At 39.8% G+C, this 27647-nt stretch overlaps 1 protein-coding gene across 5 annotated transcripts in view; it reads left to right on the forward strand.

Moving 5' to 3' along the window:
* The window catches only part of C1H21orf91 (chromosome 1 C21orf91 homolog), a 33783-nt gene extending 26549 nt beyond the window's left edge, over nucleotides 1-7234 (forward strand). For all 5 annotated transcript variants that reach the window (XM_061426555.1, XM_061426468.1, XM_061426728.1 and 2 more), the window contains exons 4-5: nucleotides 931-993; nucleotides 2419-7234. In XM_061426555.1, the coding sequence (XP_061282539.1) occupies nucleotides 931-993; nucleotides 2419-2585 (230 nt within the window). In that variant the 3' untranslated portion in view covers nucleotides 2586-7234. The remainder of the gene's footprint in view (nucleotides 1-930; nucleotides 994-2418) is intronic.
* Nucleotides 7235-27647: the final 20413 nt, after the last annotated feature.

Here is a 27647-nt window from a genome sequence, read left to right on the forward strand (position 1 = left end):
ATATAGTTTAGAAGCAGAGCCTCCACCATTGACAAACACACACTGTTATGTTGCTAATCCCTACAAGACTAATTGGGGCTGGTATTTCAAAAGCAGAAATCTGACATTTTACCAAAGGCTAAAGGTAACGTGGGCACCTGGAAAAAGTGACTCATTCAGTCTGCATCTATTTCTTCAAAAACACACAGGAGCGGAGTTAATTTTAATTACCTTAGAATCAAGTGATCTTAGGGCTAGAAGGGCCCTTGGGTATATTTTTATATAACTCCTTGATTCTACATCTGAGTTATCTCCAGTTGACGGTGCTCCCCTGGTGGCTCAGTGGTGAAGAGTCGCCTGCCAATTCAGGAGACGAAGTCAGTTCCTGGGGTGGGAAGATCCCCTAGAGTAGGAAATGGCAACCTACTCCAGTATTCTTGGCTGGAGAATTCCATGGACAGAAGAACCTGGTGGGTTGCAGTCTATCGGGTCACAAAAGAGTCAGACACAACTTAGTGACTTAACAACATATAGCTAGATAAATTGATTTTCAAACTGTTTTCATAGTACGTTAGTCTTTTTCAAGCTACACATCATGAAGCGTGTGGCGCTTTAGCAAAGTCAACTCAATGAGTAGTAACTAGCCCTTTTTAAAAACTGAAACAGCATGAGAAATATCAGAACCCACTGGACCTAATGCTAAGAATTTTCAGTGAACCTTTTATTTCAGGTGGAAATAGACCAGTTGTGAAATAGACTGGTTGTGAATTGTGGGCAGAATTTGAAAACCCAGCACTTTAGGAGTTAATGAATGAATCCTAGGGTCCTGTTAAATGTCATGTTCAGAAATAAGTGCAGATACTTTTTTTAAATAGGATGTTGTGTTGATGGTGTAGATAACTTATTTTCCCAGGTTGTCATGGTAGTAATGAATGTATTTTCATGTTTCAGTGAATTCGATGACTCTTGGTGAGGTAAAGCAACTGAATGCAGAGCTCCAACAGCAAATACAGGGTAAAGACTCATGTCAGTACTTTTTACATGTGCCAGTTTTGATACAGAAAATCCCTTATTAGCATTATTTGCATTTAAATTTAGAAATGATCCTCTTAGAGTTTCCAGAGCAAAAAGAATTTTTCTTAGTCTTCTCTGTGACCTGCTGGTGAAGTAGATTCTTCTTTTTCTGGTGAAAACAGAGACTACAACTTAAATCTCTTACTAACATGTTTTTATTACCTACTGTTGTACAAGGCACTGCACAGGTGTGCTCCTTAGCAGATTTTTAAGGCAGGTGGTATTGGCCCCCCTTTTTTTTTTGTTATTATTAACTCTTCCAAACACAAACGTAGTCAGAATAATGTAGTGAAACCCTCTTTCCCAATTTCAGCTAGCTAATTTTCTTTCTTCTCTACTTGTACCCATTTTCCTTCCCCTACCCCCACCTCCAGCATGGATTATTTTGGAATAAATTCCAGACAATATTTTATTTTGTTGTCCATAAATGTAATAGTTTAGAATTTTCTCTAAAAGATAACATTCTTTTTTAGGCAATCACAACCTCATCTTTTTAAAAAAAGAACAGTAGTTTGTTAACATCATTCAAGTATGATGCTAATACAGTTAACAGTGTTCAAATTCCCCATTGTCTTTTTTTCTTTTTCCCCTACAATTAATTCCCATTTAGGTGAGGAAACTGCACTTCAGAAACCTTAAGTTGCTTACAGTTGCTTCAGTTGCTCACAGAGATCTTGCATTCAGTAAGCAACAGATTAAGGATTCTAATTCCTGTCCTTTTAACTCCAAAGGTAGTGGTCTTTCTTGACCACACAGCCTCTCAGGATAATAACATAATAATAGCAACTTACATTTATCAAGTACTTATCCTGTGACAAGTACTTTACAAGTATGATCTTATTTAATCCTCACAGTAACCCTATGAGGTGCTTACTTTCATTACTGAGGTTATTCCATAAGAGGAAATTAAAACATAGTTTAAGTTACTTGCCTGAGACACGTAAGAGTCAGAACAAAAATTCAAAAATTCAGGTAGTCTGATTCCAGAGCCTCTTAGAGGAGGATCCAGACCTGGGTACTAACAGGCACTTTACTGTCCATAAATCATATTAGAAATTCATTGAACCTGTATATTCCATGTGAGGAAAGGATCTCAGAGATGATTGTAACTGTCATCTCTGCTGTGCATCCGGGTCACTGCTTAGGACTCGCAAGTTTCATTTGATGGAGAACACCATATTCCAGTTGGCTATGCAACGTGTACAACTTCCTAGGATGATCAAAACTCAGCTGTTTCCTTGGTTTCAAACTACTTTCATTACAAACACTTGCCCAATGTGTTCATTTCAGCTTAAGTACTTGAAATATAAATCATAGATTAGCTTTCTGTGTATTAAAAATAGAATTACTTTTAAATTTTTACAGAAGTTTTTGAAGAGTTAGCCCACCAAGTGCAAGAGAAAGATTCTTTAGCCTCAGAGCTCCATGTCCGCCACGTTGCCATCGAACAGCTTCTCAAGAACTATTCCAAGTTACCATGTCTGCAGATGGGCCGAACGGGATTGAAGTCACACCTGCCCATAAGCAACTGAACTCAACTTACACTTACTTCCTATGCTCTGCCATTTTTTGGTCTGCTGGGCATGTTCACTTTGAAGAAGTTGAAGAAAGTTATGGTCAATTATTTTATGGTCATTAAATTTGCAAAGATTAAGGCAATATTCAACATCTTTGCCAAATAAAGCAGACCATTACACTCTAGTCTGCTAGGGTTAATCATTTTGATTCATTTGGGGAATCTGTTTTCCTGTAATTACTAAACAGCCCTCCCTAATTTATACCACATGTGACTACTTAAATATACTGTTACAGTGATTTTATTAAACATGTTTTAATGTAATTCACCTGTCAAAACAACAGAAGGTTAACAGTTCTTATATTAGTCTAAATTACTGAAGATAACATTTAAGAGGGAAATGGAATTCATAATATCACCTCTTATTTATTGAGCAATATTTTAATATGAAAATTTTATATATAAAAATGCTATTTTAGGTACCTTTTCATTCTCTTTATAAATGTGTATTTGAACGGCTCTATATATTATAGTTACACTTCGTGTGTGAATATGTTACCCATATTTCACATCACTGCATTTTATTCTCTTAATAATGTTTTTACAGCTGTTATCTTGTTTTCCAAAGATAAATGTATTTTGGAATAGAAATCTATCTAGTTGAACTGTTTTGACTTCTAGAGGAGTTAATAACTTTTTAAAGCAAGTATACAGGAAAATAAAAGACATTATTTTTTTCTAATAAAAGCAATTATGAGTTCAGGAAGAAAATACTAATCTAGTTTTTGTATGTCAGCTCATCTCTATAGAAGTAAAAGCCTATTCTAGTTAGTATTACTTTCAATAATGACTTTGATGTGTTAGAATTTAGACAAGAATTTTAAGTCAAGCCTCACTTCCAAGTCAAATGTAGTATCTATCTTCAAATTTAATATGCCATGAAACTGTTGTCCTGTCTTTGAAAAAAATTAAAATCATTTTGTGTGCTCGATAAAAGTTCAAGAATTCAACTGTCCAAATTCTGTTAACATCATTGATAGTCGTGCCCAAAGAAAGCATTTTCTAAATTTTAGAATATAAAGGAAAAGAGAAGATGGCTTGTGACAGAAAAGTAAAACTCTTAATTCAAAAAAATAAGCTCCTTTTTAAGAAGATATTCTTGTTAGTTGCTTCTCATGTTTCCAAGAGTTCTGAACAAACAGGTTGTCTCAAACAGAGAAGTTTTCAAACCATATAGTATAGTAAATGCTATAACCAACGCAGATTTATAATGGGCTCTAAATTCTGTTTTCTGCTGGTACTTAGAATGTATTTATGAGACAGGATCCTTTGCATGAAAGCATCAAGAGAAAAGCCCATTAGCTTGGCAGTTTCATACACAAAGATATGAATAACTTCTGCCTTAAATTTGGCAGCCTGCCCTGGCTTGGGTCAGTCAGATTTTAGTCTTGAACACAAAGAGTATTTGACCAAGCAAAGAAACGCCTCCATCTAGTAGAAAACAAGTTTTTGTCATGCTAAAATGTAAAATGTGTTAAATTTGCCTGAGGATACTAAATGATATGTTACTGATTTTTGTCTTGTTTTCTTTGAAGTATGACAAAACTGCTTTTTGGAGGGAGCTTTTGAAAGACACTTTGCTTTTTTCTCGATTCTTTGAGTCATCCAAAATGAATTTAAAATCCAAGGAGTGGGGAATGAATTCATTGCCTTAGTTTTGATAAGCTTTAAATTGAATGTGTGCAATATCAAAAATCCCTATAAATTGTAAGTTGAATAGAGATCTTTCCTGATGCCAGTAAGTATCTCAGTGCTTCCTTGTTATGGACAGATGTTCAAATTTGACTTCACTTTCCTTTTTTGGCATAATTCACTAAGGATGTTACCAGCCAGTGTGCTGCTTGCACACATTTGTGCTTCTATTTAGATCACTTAGGGACAGTCGTAAAAACTGGGGATGCGTTGCCTTTGATAGAAGCAGTAGCTTGTTTCCAGAACAGCAGGCACATGGTACAGTCCTGAATACAACAGTGTTATCCAAACAAAGTGTTTGCTTATTTCTGGCAAATATGTAGCTTTACTACTGAGTTTGGCACAATTAGATGGGATCATACAGGTACCAAGGTCTTATTTGGAGACTCTGATTTACTCCAGTTAGATATTTATACGTAAGCTCTTCAAAGGCACGGTGCTCTTAAAAAATACCTGTGGTGCTGGTACTCACACTAGTACTTGATTTGGATGGATATTCTAGTTTAAAAAAATTTTAGACTAAAGTATTTTGCAGAGCAGTTTATCCACATATTTGGTAAACTTATTTTATATTCCTATGTTAGTTTTCTCGAATATGCAGTTATTCTATATGCTGAAGTAAGGATAAGGGATAGAGTTGAGTTCTACCTTCAGAGAATATGAAATACTGCAAATATTGGTTACCACACTTGACCATTTTTCGGCAGAGTTGTTAGTACTTTTTGAGGATGTTTAGAAGAAAATCTCACCTATACTTTTAGTTTCAAAAATGGCAAAAAAGAGATTGTCAGCCAGCCATTACTGACATTTTAATGGCTTATATGATTAAGGAGAGTGAAATAAGACTAATATTTTTTCACTTTAGAGTTCATAATTAGGCAAGTTGAATTAAGTTTAAAAAATTAGTTTGAAGTTGAAAGTGATTTTTGACAACACAAGATTGTTCTCTTTAAAGATTTTAAATGCTGTCAGCCTTTTAATTAAGCTAAAAATGTGTTTACTTTGCAATTATTACCCTTTGATCCTAGTATTTAGTGTCCAAATTAGTCTTTTGAAAGGCATGCTCTTTTCAAACCAGACCAGTGATAGATGATGCATGCCGGCAGCCAGATGTGTTCCAGTCCATTATGTAGCTTCTTACAGTGTTGGGAGCAAAGAAATGTTTTTAGTTTTTCAAATTATATCTTCATTTCACCACAGAGTGCCCACTTTTATATACATTTAAGGATTACTTTTAAATAAATTTCATGTTGGGAAGTGATTTCAGAAATATAGTCAAAATATATTGTTGGCATCTTGAGATTTCTCGGGTTTTTTATTTTACCATTTCCCACTGAAAAGGGTTTAGAGCTCATTCTTCTTTGTTTATATATTTTTTACCTTGGTGTTTATGCTGTTGCTTTCAGTCAGTTTTTGCTGTGTGTGTTTTTAATGAATTTTTGGGGATAGATGTGTATGTGTTAATGTTTACAAATTTTGGCTTTATTTTGTTTTAGAAGAAATCTGCTAGTGTTATTAATGTTGTAAAATGTAATACAAAATGTATATGCTCAAAATTTCAGTAGGAACTTTTAAAGAATAAATTATTTGTGTAGCTCAGTAAGCAGTTCAGGCTAGTGACCATAAAATTAGGTTATGTGACATAACAACTTTCAAATGGTACAGTGTAAAGTTCTTGTAGTGTTATTTTTATGCCGAAGTAAGATGTTTGAGTACTTTTAAAGTACTTAATAAAAAAAAGTTTAGTAATCAAGTATCTTTTGTTCAGATGTGGCTGTAAAACAAAGATAATTGATTTCAGTGTTGAGTTGCATTTTTAAGTTTAGGTTGGTGGAAATAATTATTTGAGGAAATTTGTGGTGGAATGGGATAGAGTTCATTGACCAAATAATAAGGTAATGAAGCCCTGGCACAAGTAAATGTATCTTGGAGAAGAGCTGTAATACTGTGCTTGGAATAACAAAGTTCTGTCCAGCGTCTCGGTATTTTCATCCACTTCATCCTTTCATAACTGACCTTATTAATAATGTAGCCTAACCTATTAAGCAACTTCATCACCTTGCTATGAACCATATCATAGCAAGTCTCTAAAACTGAGATATCTTTAACACCTAGTTTGTAACATACACTTCTCATACTCTTTTTCAGTTTAAAAGAATTCGGATCACTAATGCATTTTAGTGATGTTGAATTAGTCCACAATTTTAACCTTACCAAATTAAAACATTGAAAAATCATGTGAGTATTGCCCTCCACCCTCCCTTCACAAAGTGTTGCTTGGAGCTTCTTTCAACTGCACCCAAAAAAAGAATTTTAGTAAATGTGTTTCTTTTTTCAAACATAGAATGTTTATTTCCATCCTACTGCCTCCAAAAGAGGCATTTTAGATGTTGAATTAGTCCACAATTTTAACCTTACCAAATTAAAACATTGAAAAATCATGTGAGTATTGCCCTCCACCCTCCCTTCACAAAGTGTTACTTGGAGCTTCCTTCAACTGCACCCAAAAAAAGAATTTTAGTAAATGTGTTTCTTTTTTCAAACATATAGAATGTTTATTTCCATCCTACTGCCTCCAAAAGAGGCATTTTAGAAAGTGTTCAGTAGTGACTTCTGTTAAATGCTATTTTATACTTTTATAATTTGTGTGTGTGTGTTAACCTTGCTTTAAATTTGAGCAGAAATTCATACAAAATTGCCTAAGACGTCTGAGAAAAGAAAATGAAGCTGCCGTGATGAAAACCAAGTTGGTTTCAAAAAAGTTTATTTAGACATTACTTGGCTGTTATACTTTCCTTTTAAAACTGCAATAATTTATATATTTCTATTGCTCTGCTTTGGAACTGTAATTACATATGCTTGTCTACTATTTTTAATTTTACAAAAATAAAATAAATATTTTATTATCTGTTAGCTTTAGTGGCTATTTTTAAGTGTCCGTATATTTTCTCTAAATTATTGACCAAGTGAGAAGTTTCATTTTCAGGTTTAGGAAGTCTACACTTAAGAATGGTTACCTAACAGTTTCTTAATTCTTTGTGAGAATCTTTCTTTGATAATATTCCCGCTGCCCCAAGAGTTCAGAAGCAGAAAATAAGATTCTTGTGGCTGTCTAGATGCCTGTGCAACTTTTTAAGGTTTTAAGTGTGTTAAGTTTTAATAAGCACATACAACTGTATAACCATCCCCTCTTACGATGCCTTTCATATCTCTTCCTTCTCCATTTCCTTTCCAGGGTTCTGATCTCTGTCACCATACTTTGCCTTAGAACTTTACATAAATGTTATTGTACAGGATGTACTTGTTTGCCTCTGGCTTTTTTTTCCCACTCAACTGGCTGCTTTAAAACTCATCTGTATTAGTGCAAGGATCAGTAGTTCATTCCCTCTTTTTTTAGCAGACTAGTCTTCTATTGTATGTATTAGTTTGTTTATCCATTCATCCTGTTGAAGGACATTGAGTTGTTCCAATTTAGGGTTCTATAAATAAAGCTGTTGTGAATAGTTTTAAATTGGCTTTTAAAAGGATACTGAAGTAGAAATTATTCAAGATTACTTGTGGTTAGCACTATGAATCTGAATATTTTTCAAATTACCACTTTTCCCACAAACGATTTTTAAAGTAATTTATATACCTGTGGTATTAATTTAAAATTAGGAAACAGTTGTTCAAGAGATCAGAGGTAGATTATAAAATAATGAGTGTTTGAGAACTTAAACATGAAGTTCTCTTCAAAGTCTAAGACCACTTTGTTTTCCAGAAAAGGCAATGAAGACCAAAAGAGTCTGGTTTGGAGAAAGTACTAGAAAAAGCACCAAACCACAAGCGAAGCTGTTCTCCTATTTAGCTTTGAACTGTTCTGTGACATTAAGGGAAATTCATCACATAAACTTTTCTGAGTTCACTGAGCTAGAGCAAACAGTTGGTAAAATGTAAGCCTAATGCTGCTTAATCATTTTTGTTCCTGCCCAGGTTCTGAGCCTTCTTAAGAATTTTCAAATTACTTATAAAATGGTTTGTTCACCCTTGTTATTAAATGTCATTATAGAACCCCAAATTTTTTACAGGTGTTTTAGAGACTGACCGGTAGCAGTGAGTATGTTGATAGCACTTCTCTCCTCCACGAATAAAAAAGGGGAGCTGCCAGCAGAACAACGCCTTTTACATCGTTTACATATAGGTGTTCTAAATTATTTGTTAAAAGGCTTTTAAAAGTTTTATCTTTGGAATCTGATCTAGATGATGTCTTAGATCCCCTTCTGTCTTAGGTTCCACACGACTTGCAAATAAACATCAGTGGATTTTACTTTTTCAGGGGAGGCAGGGAGGGGCATGTGCTCTGCATCTGAATCTTATTCTGGTGCTCAGATAGCACAGACCACCTTTACCTGTGGAAGCAAAAATTTCTCCCTACCTCCCTTGCATCTGGGACACTCCACCTAGTTGGTGAAGCAAAGAAATGGTATTCGAGGATGAGAACAGCAGCGTCTAACCAGCAACAGAGAAAACATCTGGTGTCATACCCAGTGCAGGCAACACGTAAGCTCCTGGCATCTGGGCTTGAGTAGCCATTGTTCAGAGGATTTGACCTTGAACCTAGTAGCAGAGTAATCACCTTTGTTGCTGCCTAGTTTCCAAGCTTCCTGGGCAATCTCTGCCCGTTGAATCAATTCCTTTTCAGCCTAAATCAACCAGTCGCCTTCTCTGGCTTGCAACTGAGAACGCTGTTACGCTTCACTTCAATGCTTGCCCACTCAGATCTTTCAAAATTGGTTTCTAAAAGTGAACCGCTGAGAACCACCCCTTATCTAAGCTGCCCCTCAGGACCACATGGTCTGCCTTTTGGGTCAGCTGCAACTGATGGGACGGTTCTGAAGAGAAACCTTTTGGTAACATGCTGCTGCTAAGTCACTTCAGTCGTGTCCGACTCTGTGTGACCCCATAGATGGCAGCCCACCAGGCTCCCCCATCCCTGGGATTCTCCAGGCAAGAACACGAGTGGGTTGCCATTTCCTTCTCCAATGCAGGAAAGTGAAAAGTGAAAGTGAAGTCGATCAGTCACATCCGACTCTAGCGACCCCATGGACTGCAGCAGCCCACCAGGCTCCTCCGTCCATGGGATTCTCCAGGCAAAAGTCCTGGAGTGGGGTGCCGTTGCCTTCTCCATTTGGTAACAGATGTCTGTTTTCCTGTTAAAGGTGTTGATTGTTCACAGGCGGGATGACTTTGGAGCTCTTCTCTCTCTCTCTCTCTCTCTCTCTCTCTCTCTCTCTCTCTCTCTCTCTCTCAGTAATTCTCCAGTATGAATTACTGAAAGTACTCATGTTTGTATCTACCAGGATCTTGGAGGAAGTGATATGAGACAATGCTAATCAGAACTTTAGCTCTGGGCTTGACCTGTGTTCTCTCAGGTCATAGTGAATGACCCCAGCTCAGTAAGCATATGTTGAATGAAGGACTGAATGATGAGACTCCAGAGGCACACCAAGCCTGCATATTCTCCATATCAATTGTCGTCATTGTTGCACAGGCATGTCCAACTCTGCATGGACTGCAGCACCCCGGGCTTCCCTGTCCTTCACAGTCTCCCAGAGTTTGCTCAAACTCACTTCCATTGAGTCTGCGATGCCCTCCAACCGTCTCATCTTCTGTTGCCCCCTTCTCCTCCTGCCCTCAATCTTTCCCAGCATCAGGGCCTTTTCCAATGACAGTAGCTACAGGAAAAATAAATAAATGCCTAAGGCTGTCATCCAGTGACTGAATACTGCACATTCCACATACCCCACTCTCCACAGCATCTCTGTGACTCAAGCCTTTGATGACTGACACTTGTTCTATTTCCCTTCCAAACCAGTAAGTTCTCTAACTTAGAGCTTCATGAAACAGATGTCAAGCGGCTGCACCTCCAGGGTTTCTCAATGACTAGGTCAGGGGTGGAACCCAAAAATTTCATCTAATGAATTCCCAGGTGATGCTGATCCTGCTGATCTACACGGCATTCTGCAAAGCACTGCTCCAAAATCATCCACTGCCCAAGTTTACTTCACAAAAGATACATTACTACTTTGCTCCTCAGACGTTTCTAGATTACTACTGCCTAGAGATTAAAAATCAGTCCTCACAGCTCAGCATTAGAAGGCTTCATCACCTGGCTCCCACCTGTTTTCCATTTTAATTATTTCATCAAATTGAGATCGTGTTCCAGGAACTCAACAAACCCTATAGGCTTAGGGTCTGAGAGATATAAAAGCCAACAAGGCTTTATCGGCCAACTGAAAGAGAGTCTGCCTTGAGGCTAAGGACTGAAAAAGGTTCACTGGATTTAGCCACCAGGATTGCAATGAGAACAGTTTTGCTGCACCTATGGGAGCAAAAGTAGATCCTAATGAAGTGTGGGTGGGAGGTAGGATAGTGGATTTGGGGTATGAGCTCTTTAGAGTCTATCCGTAAAGTTGAAGTCATGACGGTGGGTCCAAGGTTTTGTTTCATGTTGGGAAGTGGTGGGGTTGGCCAAAAATTTTGTTAGGAATGTTACAGGAAAAACCTGAAAGAACTTTCTGGACAACCCAATACTTAAGCATAAATACTGAGAAGACATCTTCTGGAAGAGCTAAAGATGAGAGGCAGCAATAATCAAAGGAGTAGAGTAGGACTGAAGAGCTGAAACAGTGCGGCACACCTAGAATGAATTGTCTTCAAGGAGGTCTAGGATCATCTCAGGCTTTGACATTGGACAGAAGCTAAAACCACAAATGAATGTATCTGAGGGTGATTTATTGGAGAGTAAGTTGCAAAAGTCCCTATCTGGCTGTTTCCATTTTCTGTGAGAGAAAAGGAAAAGATGATGGGGTCAGAAGCTCGAGGGAAGTGGTGATGTGCTAAACAGCTGCTTCTGAAGGAATGAGAAATGTCTCGCTACAACAGGAAGGGTTGCCACACTTTAGATGAAGTGGAGACTGGCACCCATGACTCACCATTGATTGAATTTCTCTAAATTTGCGTTCTGATTTTGTTACTGTAAATACAGAGGAGTATTTTTGCAATTGGAGTAAACTGAGAGCGCTACTGAAAATAGAATCTAAAACTCAAATTTGTGGCTCAAAAATTCACAAACCACCACCCAATAGATAAAGTTTCAAGTGTGGGGAGAATGAAAAATTTGAAAAGCTCCTATAAATAGTATGTAGGAAACAATGAATTATTGGAGAAGGAAATGGCAACCCACTCCAGTGTTCTTGCCTGGAGAATCCCAGGGACGGGGGAGCCTGGTGGGCTGTTTCTGGGGTCGCACAGAGTCGGACACGACTGAAGCGACTTATCAGCGGCAAGCAATAATTTTCACTTGTCCTCTCAGTAATTGGTCCTACAGGCAAGGTCCTAAGTCTGTTTTGAAGGACAAGCCCTTACAGGTCAGTTGGTATCAAGCTTCAGCAGAGGGAAGTGGGGAAATTTGAACCTAGATAAAAGGAGTTTGTTGAGAGGCCATCAACCTCCTCACAGAACATGGAAGAAAGCCAAGGCATAGCTAAACACAGAGTTTCAGATCTGTAACTTCAAAGTGAAGGAAAGGAGATGTAAAAGGAGAAAGGCTCTTCTGGGGGAAAGAGCCAAGTGCAACGAAAGTGATGAAGGCAAAAGAGGAAGCTGAAATGAGCAAGGCCATTGCTGAACTGAAATTCGGGAACTTGGGGCCTAACCCACCACTGCCGCTCCTGGGCTCCACTTCACCTCTCTTGGCCTCTGTTATCTTGCCTGTCAAAAGTGGACTTGAACTTGATGATCTTCAGGGGAACTTCCAGCTCTCACCTTCTGTAAGGATAATGAGTTTTAAGAAGCCTGTGATGGACAGTTTCCTCAGCCTCTGCATGAACAGTAGAGCTGAGCTGAAAGGACATAGGAAATGTGCTTTCATTTAGAAGAAACCATGAGGTGCTTTTACAGCAAGATATTTCTATGATCATCTGTAACAAAAGAGATAGGACACAAGAGTGAGCATGGCTCACAAACAACCCTACAATTCCCTACGTGCTGTTTATAGAAAGAAAAAAAGGACTGTGAGTCTTGACACCTCATTACTTCCCTACTTTCTTTTATCAGGGGGAAATATTTGGGGAGACTCTTCTCTCACACGATCAAAAGCTGGGTCACCCACAGTACAGCTCCTAAAGACTGGCTCAGGCACTTCCACCTGTGTTTGGAAAATGAAAAACTATAAATGAAGAGAAGCTGTGCATGAAGCTGTTTGCTAGGACATGATCTTTTCAATCAATAAAACTGTCCTTTATTTTGAGATTACAGCTTTTCTATTATGGGAGTAGAAAAGTTTCTTCATGAAGTGATAACAGTAGATGGTAGGTTTTCATTTTTATTTGTTTGGATTTGAGTCCTTACTTGGTAAATATTAAAACCACAGTCTTATGTTGGTTCATGATTCAGGGTTCTCCAAATAAATAAAACCAATAAGGATAGGTAGACAGGTAGGTGGGTAGACAGATAGGTAGGTGAAAGTGTTAGTCGTGTCCGACTCTGTGATCCCATGGACTATAGCTTCCCAGCCTCCTCTGTCCATAGAATTTCCCAGGTAAGAATACTGGAGTGGGTGGCCATTCCCTTCTCTGGGGGATCTTCCCGACCCAGGGATTGAACCCAGATAGATACATAGATAGACAAGACAGATGGCCTGGGGAAGGGGTTGAATGATTTAAGGAAACTGGCTTACACAATTGTAGGGGCTACAGGCTGGAAATTCATGTTGCAGTCTTAGACCTGAAAGCAGTCTGGAGGCAGAATCCCTTCCCTCTCAGGGAAACTTAGTCTTTTCTCTTAAGGCCTTCAACTTATTAGATGAGGCCCACCCACACTATGGAGATTATCAAGCATAATTTGCTTTATACAGTCTACTGATTTAAATATTAGTCACATCGAAAAAATATTTTCACAGCAATATCTCAACTGGCACTGACCAACTAGGCACCAAAGCCTAGGCCAGTTGACACATAAAATTAACCATCACAGTTGGTTACTATTTTTATTTTAATATTCCACGAATCTAATAAGTCTGGAAATCACAGATCTGGCATAGTCTAGTTGGGGTCTGCTGTCATAGGAGACCACAAAATATGTGGCACTAAAGGGGTCTCATAGCTTTTCTTTGACTTTCCCTTGTTTTTTTTTGTGAGAATGTTTTCTTCAAAAAAAAAAAAAAAATCCTTTAAGAACAACTAAGCTGCAACATATATGAAAATTGAGCTGCTTCTACTCTGTGTGAAAGACCGTGGAGATTATCCAACACAGCCTGCTTCACATCCTTCTCCATATCCTTCTCAGTTACTATTTCCCCAGTCCGCCACAACCACCACCACGAGCCCCCAGCAGCAGTTCTGAGTGACCTACAGGCCTGGGGATCTAAAAAGTACTCATTAGAAACTCATCTGGTCTCACCCACATAAAATGGCCTAAATTGCTTAAGAAACTTCCAAACCGTCTACAGTCCTTATTAGCCACAGATGCAAAGACTGGACCCCAAACCTCCTGATTCCATTTCCAGAGTTCCTGTGACATGATATCACCTCTGCCTGGGCTCCTAGCTTTTATTTCTATTACACAAGATCTTCTGTTTGAGGGAATTACAGGATATTTCTCCACACTCTGAGGGACCAAAGAAACAGCCAGGAAAGGAAAACAGAGGGCAAAGAAAAGGTGGGGCAAGTTTTCCCCGCTAAGCAAAACAGGGTTTAGTCTGAACCATGACAACTCAGTGAATCCTGAGGGGACCTTATCTGCCCCTATTCTGGAACGCAACCAGGATAGGCTACAAAGACAGTTCCCATCAGAACCTAAGACAGCAAGTACCTTTCTTATATCAAAAAGCCAGTTTTAGCAGCAGTCAGTCCTAGGAAATGTCAAAGCTTATAAATGTTCATTGCTTTTCTTAGAAAATAAAGGGAAACACTCCACTGCTCCTGACTGACTCTTCAAAGCAGAGGCAATAAAGTCATATATTATTATAGTCATACATACAAGGGACTGTGCATAGTGTTGGGGGGATTTCCTCTGTCAACAGAAGGAAATGGTAATAGTGTGTAAAAGCCCCAAATATACTATATTACATTATGTTATATTATACCTCTTCTGCAGAAATTACATACGTCTGAACCATGGGGTCGCTAAGAGTCGGACACGACTGAGCGACTTCACTCTCACTTTTCACTTTCATGCATTGGAGAAGGAAATGGCAACCCACTCCAATGTTCTTGTTTGGAGAGTCCCAGGGATGGGGGAGCCTGGTGGGCTGCCGTCTATGGGGTCGCACAGAGTCGGACACGACTGAAGCAACAGCAGCAGCAGCAGCAGCACCATACCCTAGAACTGAAGAAGGCTAACATAGGGGGTCCCAGCAAAAAGGGTCATTATGAAACCTAATTCCAATCTCATATGGAGGTGAATTTGAAATGGAAACCTAGTTAGCTACAAAGAAACTTTGAACAAGATCTGAAACTGTTAGTTAAATAGCCCTCTTCTTAGTCATTACCAGTAACTTAATGCTCATTAGAAGTAAAAGGAGGACCTGTTCAATTACCCACTGCTTGAGACTGCTGGAAAGCAAGAATTTGTGTCTGCTGTAGCCTGCTGTTTGGCCACATGTCTCGGTGTGCTGAGTTCTGATCAGTCAACTTAGGTAAAATCTCATTACTAGAGATGCTAGAAATACACCAGCAAAATGACCTAAGAAAGAGCAGTAAGTTTGTGTTGTCCCTTTTCCTTTCCTTCTGGAACAATTCAGTCCAAGAGCTATTAGGTGGGACAAATGAGGGTGGTATCTATTCGGGGAGCCGGCGGGGGGTGGGGCGGGGGCAGGGCTGGGGCACTGCTGATGGGGGGTGTTAGACTTGAAGTAGGTTCTTATGTAGGTTGTCAGACTGACAGAAGGATAAGGAGGGCAATCATGGGGGTGTTAGGAGAGATAAGGGCCTGCATATGGGGCTCAGAGCCTCAGTGGGCTAAAAAGGCCACCTGCAGAGGAAAGAGTGGCAATGGAAAATCGTAACACACACAGAGATTGATCAGATAAGTAAATATATTAAGGATAATGGGGGCCTAGTTTCTCATTCCTGAAGGAGTTAGAAAGGGAGTTCGAAATGGAAAAAACTAGAATGAACCCTGTGGATCTAAGTGAAATTGAAGATAATGAGGTAAACTCATCATTTTCAAATAGATACCTAAATACACAGATGCATACCCATGGACACACCTGTGTTTGTTCACTAAGAAGGTCTGAGAGAGTGACCTCAGACAAAAGCAATGGGTACATCTAGAATTCAAGTGTTACTCTCTAAAATCATTCTCCATTAAATCAGCACCCCTTTGGGGAAATAACTGATTTTGGAGCTGAGACAGGATATAGGGAAAGAGCAAATTAGCCAAGATGGAATATTCAGGCTCTCTCGCCCCAAGTTTTGTAGCTGCTGCGATCACTTACAGCACCGTGGATGTGCGTCACGAGGGACTCGCTTGGTCACGGGTTTTTGTGTGCTGTAAGCATATGTGACCTCCACCCATAAAGCTTCGGGAATTACCGCTGTGTATTATCATGGCTGTGTCTGTTGGGTCAGCCACGAGAGGAGAGAATATAGCCTGAAGACTGCTCTGGCTGCTGCAGTCAGCCGGGAGAGAAGACTTGTTACGGCTGCTGTGCCAGCCCGGAGCGAGGGTGTGTGCAGTTATGTTGTGTTATGTTATGGCTACTGCTATGGCTGCTGTGCCAGCCAGAAGAGAATAAACATGCCTGCAGTTCCCATGGCGTCTCGCGTCTTCTTCCGGCCTTCTGGCCTCAGCTCATGCCTTGCCTACCCTGAGTTCAGCGAACAGTGCCGGCAGTGTGAACAGCAAGACAACTGGCACTGTGAACAGGATGAAGAGCAAAACACAGGGAAAGAAGAAGATGGACCTTTTTGTCCCCAAAAAGGGCTCAAAAAATGATATGGACATGTCAAAAAACACAGAAGCTATGTTGAAGAGGATGCACTGACCAAATAAGAGACGATTTAAGTATCAAAATAATTAGTGAATCAGTTGAGTAAAATTTAAAAATATGTGTCCATACTGTTTCTTAAAAAAAGAGTGAATGGAGAGTTCGTCGTGAGAGATGGGAGAGTTACCGATGCCAAAAATTTGACCTCTGTGCACCAGTGGCAAATCAAATCTTGGAGACAGAGTTTCGAGTGACATGGACAGAATAGCTTTATTGCTTTACCAAGCGGAGAGGGACACTGAGGGCTCATGCCTCAGAAACCATGTGTCCCGACCTGGGAGGATGTGGGGAGGCGTTTTATAGCAGTGAGTCAAGGGCAGGGTTGCTGATAACATTAGAGAGTGTGCAGGGCCTGCACTCATTTAATCTGGTCTCCGGTAATCTCTTAATGAGCTTCTCTGGTTCCTTCTGGCCTCTTCAGAATGAACAATGCTGAGTCCATGTGCTAGGGGTTTTAGTTCTATAAACAGCTCAAATATATTATTATGTGTATCCCTTGAAGTAGAAGCAGGACCCCAAGCTTGCCCCTCCCTTGTCTGCCCTCCCTTCCCTGATTAGCAACTGTTTGAATATGCCCTTCAGGACTCAAGGAAGGTCATAGTGGCTGGTTCCCTTGAAAAAAGGAATGGGGGAAGACAGAAAGGCTACCATGCCCATGAGCCCCACAGAGTCCTGCTAGTTTCACGACTTCATCTCAAATTTATCTCCCCCCGAATAATTATTATTTACAAAGAAGAAAAAGAAAAGGTTTAAGTCTCTACCTTATTCAAGTGATAAAGCCATATCAGGAATGAGGGTAAAGATAGGAATGAGCATGAGACTGCTATTTTTCATAAGAAAGTATAATTGATTTTTTAAATGATATAAATGTGTAACTGTGGTAAAAAAAATATTACGTTGGAAAAATTTTAACAAAAATGCTTATCTGTTATTCTTAGGTCTTATTCATTAGAATAAGACCTAAGAAAGCCAGAAAATAAACAACAAATATTATAAATGAAGACCATTCAATGATAACATAGTATGTGAAACCAAAAAACAAAACAAAAAAGAAACCATGAAACAATTTTTACAAAGCAAAAAAAAAAAAAAAAAAAAATTTAATGGCTCTTAAGAAAACTCTGGATCCTTAGAGTTTAAGATGTTATCAATTTGAATGAAGCAATTCAAAAAATTTAGTGAAAAATATTATGAGTTATTGTTGGTAATAAAATACTATCTAGTTAACATTTGTAGGGTCTTAACATGCGTTCATGCTAAGTCACTTTAGTTGTGTCTGACTCTTTGTGACCCCATGGACTGTAGCACACCAGGCCTCCCTGTCCATCACCAACTCCCGGGGTTTACCCAAACCCATGTCCATCGAGTCGGTGATGCCATCCAACTATCTCATCCTCTGTTGTCCCCTTCACCTGCCCTCAATCTTTCCCAGCATCAGGGTCTTTTCAAATAAGTCAGCTCTTCGCATCAGGTGGCCAGAGTGTTGGAGTTTCAGCTTCAACATCAGTCCTTCCAATGAACACTCAGGACTGATCTCCTTTAGGATGGACTGGTTGGATCTCCTTGCAGTTCAAGGGACTCCCAAGAGTCTTCTCCAACACCACAGTTCAAAAGCATCAATTCTTCCATGTTCAGCTTTCTTTATAGTCCAACTCTCATATCCATACATGACTACTGGAAAAACCATAGCCTTGACTAGACAGACCTTTGTTAACAAAGTAATGTCTCTGCTTTTAAATACGCTGCCTAGGTTGGTCATAATTTTCCTTCCAAGGAGTAAGCGTCTTTTAATTTCATGGCTGCAATCTTACTGAAGGGGAAAAACTCTTCTTAGTGCTTTATACCCATTATCATGTTTAACTCACAATTTCGCTATGAGGAAAGTACAATTATTATCCCCACTGTACAAATGAGGAAACTGAGGTAGAGACTTTAAAAATCTAGCCCCATATCACACAGTCAGAGGGATGAACTCAGGGACTTTTCCTCTTGTGCCTATGCATTTAATCACACTGACAGTTTTAATCCTAAACTCTAACCTTTAGTGTTTTTCCTCCTCAGGTCATCTAAGATCTAGTAATGACATATGTAACAGCTATCTCTACCACCATGACTATCTCAACCTTAACTCTAACCCTGCTATTTAATGCCTTGGTTATTAAGGAGACCTCTAATTCTTCTCTGTTATGCACTGAATATTTGTGTCCCCACAGATTTCACATGGTGAAGCTCTAACCCTCAGTGTGATAGTGTTAGGAGGTAGGGTCTTTGAGAGGTACTTAGGTTTATGTGAGGTCAAGAGGGTGGTCCCCATGATGGTATTAGTGTCCTTATAGGAAAGGAGACCAGAGCACTCTCCCGTCTCCCTCTCCCCCTCCATCTCTCTCTCTCTCTCTGCTTTGCAAGGACACAAGTGAGAAGGTAGTCATCTGCAAATCAGGAAGAGAGCTCTAACCAGGAACCAAATGGCCAGCAACTGATCTTGGCCCTTTCCAGGCCCCTGGAACTATGAGAAATAAATACCTGTTGTTTAAGTCACCAAGCCTATGGTATTTGCTACAACAGCCTGATTAATATACTATCCCTAGAGTTGGATAGTCACAATTTAGTGACTAAACAACAACAACAATATGTATATATATACACATATATATAAAATGATATACAGACTCTCTCCATACTGATACATACTCAAGGCTATCTCCCAAGTAAGTTTTCAAAGACAGATTTATCAATGTCATATTCCTACTTAAAAATATGTAAGGGTATGGTGTCTGAGGGCAGGATTCAAATCCTTCAGGAGGGTATTTGAAGCTTCATACCCTTGGACTCAATTACTTCTACAAACTTTATTTCTCACTATACTTTTCTCTAAATGTTCCCTCCAGCCAATTCCCCAAACACCCCCAAACAAATGTTTGGATATACATCCTCTATCTCTCTACCCCTATGCATTCTTTCTGGCCATTTCTGGAATTCCCTGCCCCTATTCTCTCTCCAGAAACTTCCTTTTACCTGTTCAGACTCACTCTAAGTATCCAATCTTTGGAAAAGATTTAGCCAAATCTCTGTGCTCCCATAAGACTTTGCTTATAGCTCTATTTTGACAAGCTTTATTTAGGGTCAGTCTCCACCAAAACCAGGCTTCCCTTGTGGCTCAGCTGGTAAAGAATCTTCCCAAAATGTGTGAGACCTGGGTTTGATTCCTGGGTTGGGAAGATCCCCTGGAGAAGGGAAAGGCTACCCACTCCAGCATTCTGGCCTGGAGAATTCCATGGACTGTATAGTCCATGGGGTCGCAGAGAGTCAGACATGACTGAGCAATTTTCACTTTGTTGTACAACATAATTGTTCACTATTTGCATATACCATTAAAAGGATGACTACAGTATGTCTACTTAACATCTGTCCCCATACACAGTTACAAAAATGTTTTTCTTCAAATGAAGACTTTTAAGGTATTTTATTGAGTGCTACTGTGTACAGATGGTCAACACTGAAATCAGATTGAATATATTCTTTGCAGCCAAAGATGGAGAAGCTCTATACAGTCAGCAAAAACAAGACCAGGAGCTGACTGTGGCTCACATCGTGAACTCCTTATTGCAAAATTCAGACTTATATTGAAGAAAGTTGGGAAAACTACTAGACGGTTCAGCTATGACCTAAATCAAATCCCTTACAATTATACAGTGGACGTGACAAATAGATTCAAGGGATTAGATCTGATAGACAGACTGCCTGAAGAACTATAGACAGAGGTTTGTGATATTGTACAGGAGGCAATGATCAAGACCATCCCCAAGAAAAAGAAATGCAAAAAGGCAAAATGGTTGTCTGAGGAGAGCTTACAAATAGATGTGAAAAGAGATGTGAAAGGCAAAGGAGAAAAGGAAAGATATACCCATTTGAATGCAGAGTTGCAAAGAATAGCAAGAAAAGATTAGAAAGCCTTCTTCAGTGAACAATGCAAAGGAAAAGGGGGAAACAATAGAATGGGAAAGACTAGAGATCTCTTCAAGAAAATTAGAGCTACTAAGGGAATATTTCATGCAAAGATAGGCACAATAAAGGACAGAAATGGTATAGACCTAACAGAAGCACAAGATATTGAGAATAGGTGGCAAGAAGACACAGCAGAACTGTACAAAAAAGATCTTCATGACCCAGATAATCACGATGGTATGATCACTCACATAGAGTCAGATATCCTAGAATGCGAAGTCAAGTGGGCCTTAGGAAGCATCACTATGAACAAAGCTAGTTGAGGTGATGGAATTACAGTTGACCTATTTCAAATCCTAAAAGATGATTCTGTGAAAGTGCTGCACTCAATATGTCAGCAAATTTGGAAAACTTGGCAGTGGCCACAGGACTGGAAAAGGTCAGTTTTCATTCCAATCCCAAAGAAAAGCAGTGCCAAAGAATACTCAAACGATTGCACAATTGCGCTCATCTCACATGCTAGCAAAGTAATGCTCAAAATTCTCCAAGCCAGGCTTCAACAGTATATGAACAATGAACATCCAGATGTTCAAGCTGGATTTAGAAAAGGCAGAGGAACCAGAGATCAAATTGCCAACATGTGTTGGATCATTGAACAAGCAAGAGAGTTCCAGAAGAATATCTACTTCTGCTTCATTGACTGTGATAAAGCCTTTGACTGTGTGGATCACCACAAACTGTGGAAAATTCTTCAAGAGATGGGAATACCAGACCACCTGACCTGCCTCCTGAGAAACCTGAATGCAGGTCAGGAAGCAACAGTTAGAACTGGACATGGAACAACAGACTGGTTCCAAATCAGGAAAGGAGTATGTCAAGGCTGCATATTGTCACCCAACTTATTTAACTTCTATGCAGAGTACATCATGAGAAATGCTGGACTGGATGAAGCACAAGCTGGAATCAAGATTGCTGGGCAAAATACCAATAACCTCAGATAGGCAGATGACACCACCCTTATGGCAGAAAGTGAAGAAGAACTAAAGAGCCTTTTGATGAAAGTGAAGGAGGAGAGTGAAAAAGTTGGCTTAAAACTCAACATTCAGAAAACTAAGATCATGGCATCTTTGCCATCTATTTGCCATCCCATCATTGCATGGCAAATAGATGAGGAAACAATGGAAACAGTGACAGGCTTTACTTTTTGGGGCTCCAAAATCACTGCAGATGGTGACTGCAGCCATGAAATTAAAAGACACTTACTCCTTGGAAGAAATGTTATGACCAACCTAGACAACGTATTAAAAAGCAGAGACGTTACTTTGCCTACAAAGGTCCATCTAGTCAAAGCTATGGTTTTTCCAGTGGTAATGTATGGATGTGAGAGTTGGACTATAAAGAAAACTAAGCACTGAAGAATTGATGCTTTTGACCTGTGGTGTATGAGAAGACTCTTGAGAGTCCCTTGGACAGCAAGTATGTCCAACCTAAAAGAAATCAGTCTTGAATATTCATTGGAAGGACTGATGCTGAAGCTGAAACTCCAATACTTTGGCCACCTGATGCGAAGAGCTGACTCATTGAAAAAGACCCTCATGCTGGAAAAGATTGAAGGCAGGAGGAGAAGGGGACAACAGAGGATCAGATGTTTGGATTGCATCACCCACCCAATGGACATGAGTTTGAGTAAACTCCAGCAGTTGGTGATGGACAGGGAAGGCTGGCATGCTGCAGTCCATGGGATCACAAAGAATCAGACATGACTGAGCAACTGAACTGAACTGAACTACTGTGTACAAGTACTGTTGTAAACATTATATATATATATATATATATATATATATATATATATACAGTCATTAATCCTTATAACACTATGAGCTAAATATAAAGATTAGGAAATGGGGCCCGATGCAGGGAGCGAGCTCCGCCCATGGCAAAGGTCATGAGGAAGGAGGCTTGGCATACACAAAGGCGGGATCAAGCCTCAGGAGTCTCCCTGGAAATTCTTGAGCATCTACCCCCAAAACCAGAGTCTGCCTACGTTATGCTTTGTGCTTTCACCTACACCTCTGACTTTACAGGGGACTGTCCCCCACTACCTCTCTCTGAAAAAGAGTTAGCTTACAGCTCCATTTAATAATTCCTGGGTGTGACAGTGTTTAACCTACAAACTCCTTTGGAAATCCTCTAGCCTGCCTGAATAGGTTTTTCCGGCCACATGTGATTGCTCAGAGCCTCCCAACTGTGAGAGGCATGAGATGTTCTAAACTGTCTAAACACAGATTCTTTTGAGTAGTTAAAAGATTGATTAGAAATTGTATTGGTGAAGGGTTTTTCACTTATTGGGCCAACGTTTGCTGCTAAGTCTCCATACTCCTTACCTACTGTGTCCTTGGCAGTGTATTGATTGATATAATGGGTGCATAGAAATGTAAGTAGTAGCCTCAATGTTTGTAACCTTGGACCCTTGAGTTAATTCTTTTCCTGATTGAGCCCACCTCACCTTTGCCCTATAGGAATGCAGCTTTGTCCAATGCTTCTTTGGAGGCTGGTGCCTGACTTTGGAATAATCACCTTTAGAGAAAGATAAGTTTCTTAAAATGTTAACAGGCCTCCTGGCCAGAAGATGATGTAATTCACCTGAACTTTTGCATATGATAAGTTTGAAAGCCTGGCTTCGATTAGGACCAGGAGCTGCTGTCCTTGCATGACTCCACCCCTTCCCCCATTATCCTCTATGCACAACTTAAGGTATAAAAACTACTTTGGAAAATAAAGTGTGGGCCTTGTTCACCGAAACTTGGTCTCCGCATGTCTCTCTCTCCCCCAAATTCTGGCTGAGTCTCCATCTGGAGCGCGGAACCCGCCATGCTTACTAATTATGCCTGGGCTTCTAAGATCCGACTGGGGAGGCCTCAGTGTCTCCTCTCCTTCGGGAGAACGGAAGGACGCCTGCGGCCTATGTAAGTGGTGCAAACTTCTTGTCTTGAAGTTTTATTGGTCTCCCGCGTAAACCAAGCTACTCAGCCTCTTTTCTCCACTAAATTTTCCTATTGAGCTATCCTCATCCTATTACTCTTTATATCTTTGATAAAATATTTAAATAAATAGGTCGCTGACGCCGTCCCTGCTTCGAATACCCTGGATCAGCCGGGGCTGGTCCCTGGCAGGGCCCCAAAGAAGTCAAACAATGTACCCCAATGTTACAGGACTAGTAGGTGGCAGAATTAAGATCTTAACCCAGTTGCCAATTTCAGCCACATAATCAGCAAAGTTTTCTGCTATTTTCTTACCTCCTTTTCCTCATAGGGATATTTGGTTGCCCAGAGGACTTGTATGATGAGCGGGATGAAATAAAATGGACAAGCCAGAAACACATAGGGATACTTGCTTTACAACAATATCACTGCAGAGCAGTAGGTACAGAAAACCTACAATAAATATATATCTACATGGAAACAAATGAAACTTCACTCTCCACCTATTCCCCCACCGCCCTGCACCCTGAGAATTTATCTAGAGGCAAAAGGCAAAACAATAGGACTTCCAGAAGGTAAAACAGACAAATATTCACAAACTCAAGGTAGGAAAGACTTCAAGCATCTGCCTGCAATGCGGGAGTTCTGGGTTCAATCCCTGGGTTGGGAAGATCCAGGAAATGGCAACCCACTCCAGTACTGTTGCCTGGAAAATTCCACTAACAGAGGTGCCTGGTAGGCTACAGTCAATGGGATCGCAAAGAGTTGACCAGGACTGAGCAACTTCACTTCAAAACCTGAAAATGCCCTATGGGCAAGGCCTATATCTCCTTGTCTTTGTATCCTCATCCTTTACACAGATAAGATGGTTAGATAGCATCAATAACTCAGTGGAGAGAGAGTGGAGGTCAGGGAAGCCTACTACACGGGTCTCAAAGAGTCAGACAGGATTTAGTGACTGAACAACAACAACCCTTGCGCAGGGACCTTTAGTAGACATTCATTAAATTTATTTTGAGGGAGTGAGTTGAAGTTAAGAATATACTCTTTCCAAATTTTGATGGCCATTAACTCTGGCCAGAGTAGTAGATAATTTTAATGAGCAGAGTTTTATTTTAGTGATAATCTTGCTTATCTAATTTCCTAACCCTGCAAATTTCCTGCAGTTGCACATCCAGTTCACTGATCAACTATCAAACTGAAGGATAGCTTGTCATTACATCCGCAGTGAGTCAGTTGCCTGGGGAAAAGTACATGTCACACATTTACATTTTGGCCTCAAGGTAAAAGCGCTTTTTTATTTTCTGAACAGAGCAACAGTCTTGAAGACTAAAACAGTAAATTTGATGCTGACTGTGGTCAGTGATGAAAACCTAGTATCACTTACAAAACTGTACAGTTTTTTTGGGAGGCATGTTCCCGGTCTTGGGCTGGTATATCTGACTATCATTAGTGCTGATGAACTGCCAGATTCCCACACAGACGACTTGTACAAACAGAGCCTGTAACAAGCTATTCAGCCAAATGTTTCTTTGAGAATTTTAAGTGCTAACTGTATCACTGGTGACCTTAAAACTTCTACTTGAAGAAAAAGCCTAATGTTTATATGAAAGCTTGTTCTGGGGCATTGGGGCAAGAGAGATGGCTAAGGAGAGGTCACTTAGGAGTCATTTATAATAGTCTAGATGAAGGAGACAAAGCCACTTCTTTGAAGTTGTTCTATTATATGAAGTCCAGCCTGCCATACCCAGAGACACATGGACACACACACACACACACACACACACACACACACTCACTCTTTCAGTCTCTGTGTTTACCAGCACATTTGAACTTACAGTTTGTGTTCTTTTCTGGGTAGCAGTAGAATAAAAGAAAGAACACTAGACTAAAAATCAGGATATCTGAGCAGAGAAACTTGGAATAAATGATCATGACAAATAATAATCACAAAAACTAATACAATAATTACTAAATATTTACATATATTAAATGAATTATTCCTCTTAATCAACCCAAGAGGAGGGGACTTTTGCTTTACAGGTGGGAAGCAGGCACAGCAAGGCCGAGTTGACCACCCCACCCAGTTGTGCATGGTAGAGCTGGGAATTGAGATCATACATTCTGGCTGTGTCTGGGCTTGTAGCCACCAGCTCCGACAGTACCCAATTCTAGTATCTATTTAGAAAACGTACCGCCTCATCACTTACGATTTTTCCCATTTGTCTGGGTTTCTAAGCATCAGGAGATTTGTCTCCAAGCAGCCCTCATCTTAAAGAGTATCTACATGAGAGGAGACATTATATAAATAGTTATGTAATATTAATTAAATAGACTACAACAGAGATGATCTTTTCATTTAAAAAGTAGGAAACAACTAATAAAAGATGCTGTTTCTTCAACTATCTTTCTCATGCCTATTCATAAACTTATCTTTGGGTCATAAAAACTCCCCATTTTATAAAAGGCACATAAACAAAGACCTCCTGTAATTCAGTGATTTTATATCCCATCACCCCGTGCATTGGCTTTAATCCCACAAAGTGAAAGTAAGAAACACTGAAATCACTGTGGATTTAACCCTTCTGTTACCCAAAAGTGCTTTCACTGGAAAGCCTCTAGACGCACTGTTCAACTCATTCATAACTCTGGTAGAATAGCATCACCTGAAATGAACAGCACCAGCAAGTGCTGTTCGTAATTAAACCACATGAGAGCATTTGAGCGTGCTGGGCGAGAGAGGTCCCTAGCAGGTCTGTAAGTGCTGAAATGTCTAGCAACCTTATCTCAGCCAAAATGTCTGATCAACTCTCTTTGCCTCATAATTTCCCAACTCCATTTTCACCAAGATTAAACATTAGGATTTTATTTCTTGACCCAGAGTGGGAACATATCTGACTGCAGCTGCTTCTCAGTCTGCCAGTTTTATGGGACAGTGACTAGAGTGCCTTGTGTCATAAAACCACAACCAGGCAGTAAATTACAAGGAGGAAAACAAAAACAAATTTTGCTGAGCACGGTCGGGTTTTTTGTTTGTTTGTTGGCTTGTTTTTAAAGTGGACAAATCTATTTTAACTCAGTCTGAACGAGCAAATAATAAAACATTTCTTAGAAATGTGTTACCACAGTTCATCTTTATATTGTCTTTAGTTCAGCAACAGAAGCAATCTTTGAAACGAACAGTTTCCACATGGGTGAAGGTAAGCTGAGAAGATGCCAGTGTGCTAGCAGTTTTGACAGTTACCAAGTAACCCTGTCTCAGAAACTCTTAGAATTTTGCTTTTGAAACTGTGGACAAACACACAGGGGAGAGAATCAGACTTAAATATTCCAGCCTTCTCAGCTGTCTTTGAACTGCGGAAGGTTAGCAGCAGCATCTCTTACTCATGGAGATCAAAAGTTTTAGGAAGAGTCAATGGGGAAAGAAGGAGACAGTGCAATGTCATAAAACAGACAAAAACCAGTCTCTGCGCCAAAGAGTGTAAAGACTATGGGGGCTTGGGCAGGGGTGTGGTGAATGGTAGTTCCTGGGGAGGCTGAGAGCATTGGCCTCCCATCAAAACTCTTTCTAATTTTTCAAACCACTTCCACCCCAAGAGCTGGAGCAAAATTGGACAAATGAAGGCCACAGCAACTTTCTACCAAAGAGTAAAGCACAAAACTTGGTAGTTTCTCTGCTTGTTTCAATATCCCTGCTTCCTTTAGTAATGACACAAGCAGTCACCAAAGGGTCCTTATTAAATACTCTGTGTGTTACACTATAAAAGCAAAAAAAAAAAACAAAAACAACCCAAAACCTCATATATGAATGCTCTCCACCTATTCACAGCTGCTGCTGCTGCTGCTAAGTCGCTTCAGTCGTGTCCGACTCTGTGAGACCCCATGAATTGCAGCGTGCCAGGCCTCCCTGTCCATCATAAGGGAAGAAAATTGAAGTGACATTGTCATGCATCATAGGATGGAAATCAATGGTTTTATTCGCTGGAAAATCCAGGGTTCTAAGAATTTGCTGTTCTTCCCAAGCCCACAAACTTTCAAAAGTTCTGTTGTAGCGATTTTGAGAACAGAGAGAGGTTCAAGGTCAAAACTGCCCCTAGCAGTTTGCACAGAGGAGCTCTGAATATTTGGGAACTTCCGTTTTTAACAAGGTCTCAGGTGGTAAAGAATTGGGAGGGCTAAACTTTATACCTTATTTTGTTAAGTTAAAATGTTTCCTTAATATAGTCATACAATTCTTAAATCTTACATAGTTTCTTTAGAAATAGATTCCCTTCCACCTTCTGGAGAGTTAGCAAAGTTGTTTGCATAACAAATGACCATCAGCAAAAATCTTCATCAGAAGACAACAGACTCTTTCTAGAAGTTCAAG

Source organism: Bos javanicus, chromosome 1 (assembly GCF_032452875.1).
Source record: "Bos javanicus breed banteng chromosome 1, ARS-OSU_banteng_1.0, whole genome shotgun sequence".
In the NCBI taxonomy this organism is placed as follows: domain Eukaryota; kingdom Metazoa; phylum Chordata; class Mammalia; order Artiodactyla; family Bovidae; genus Bos; species Bos javanicus.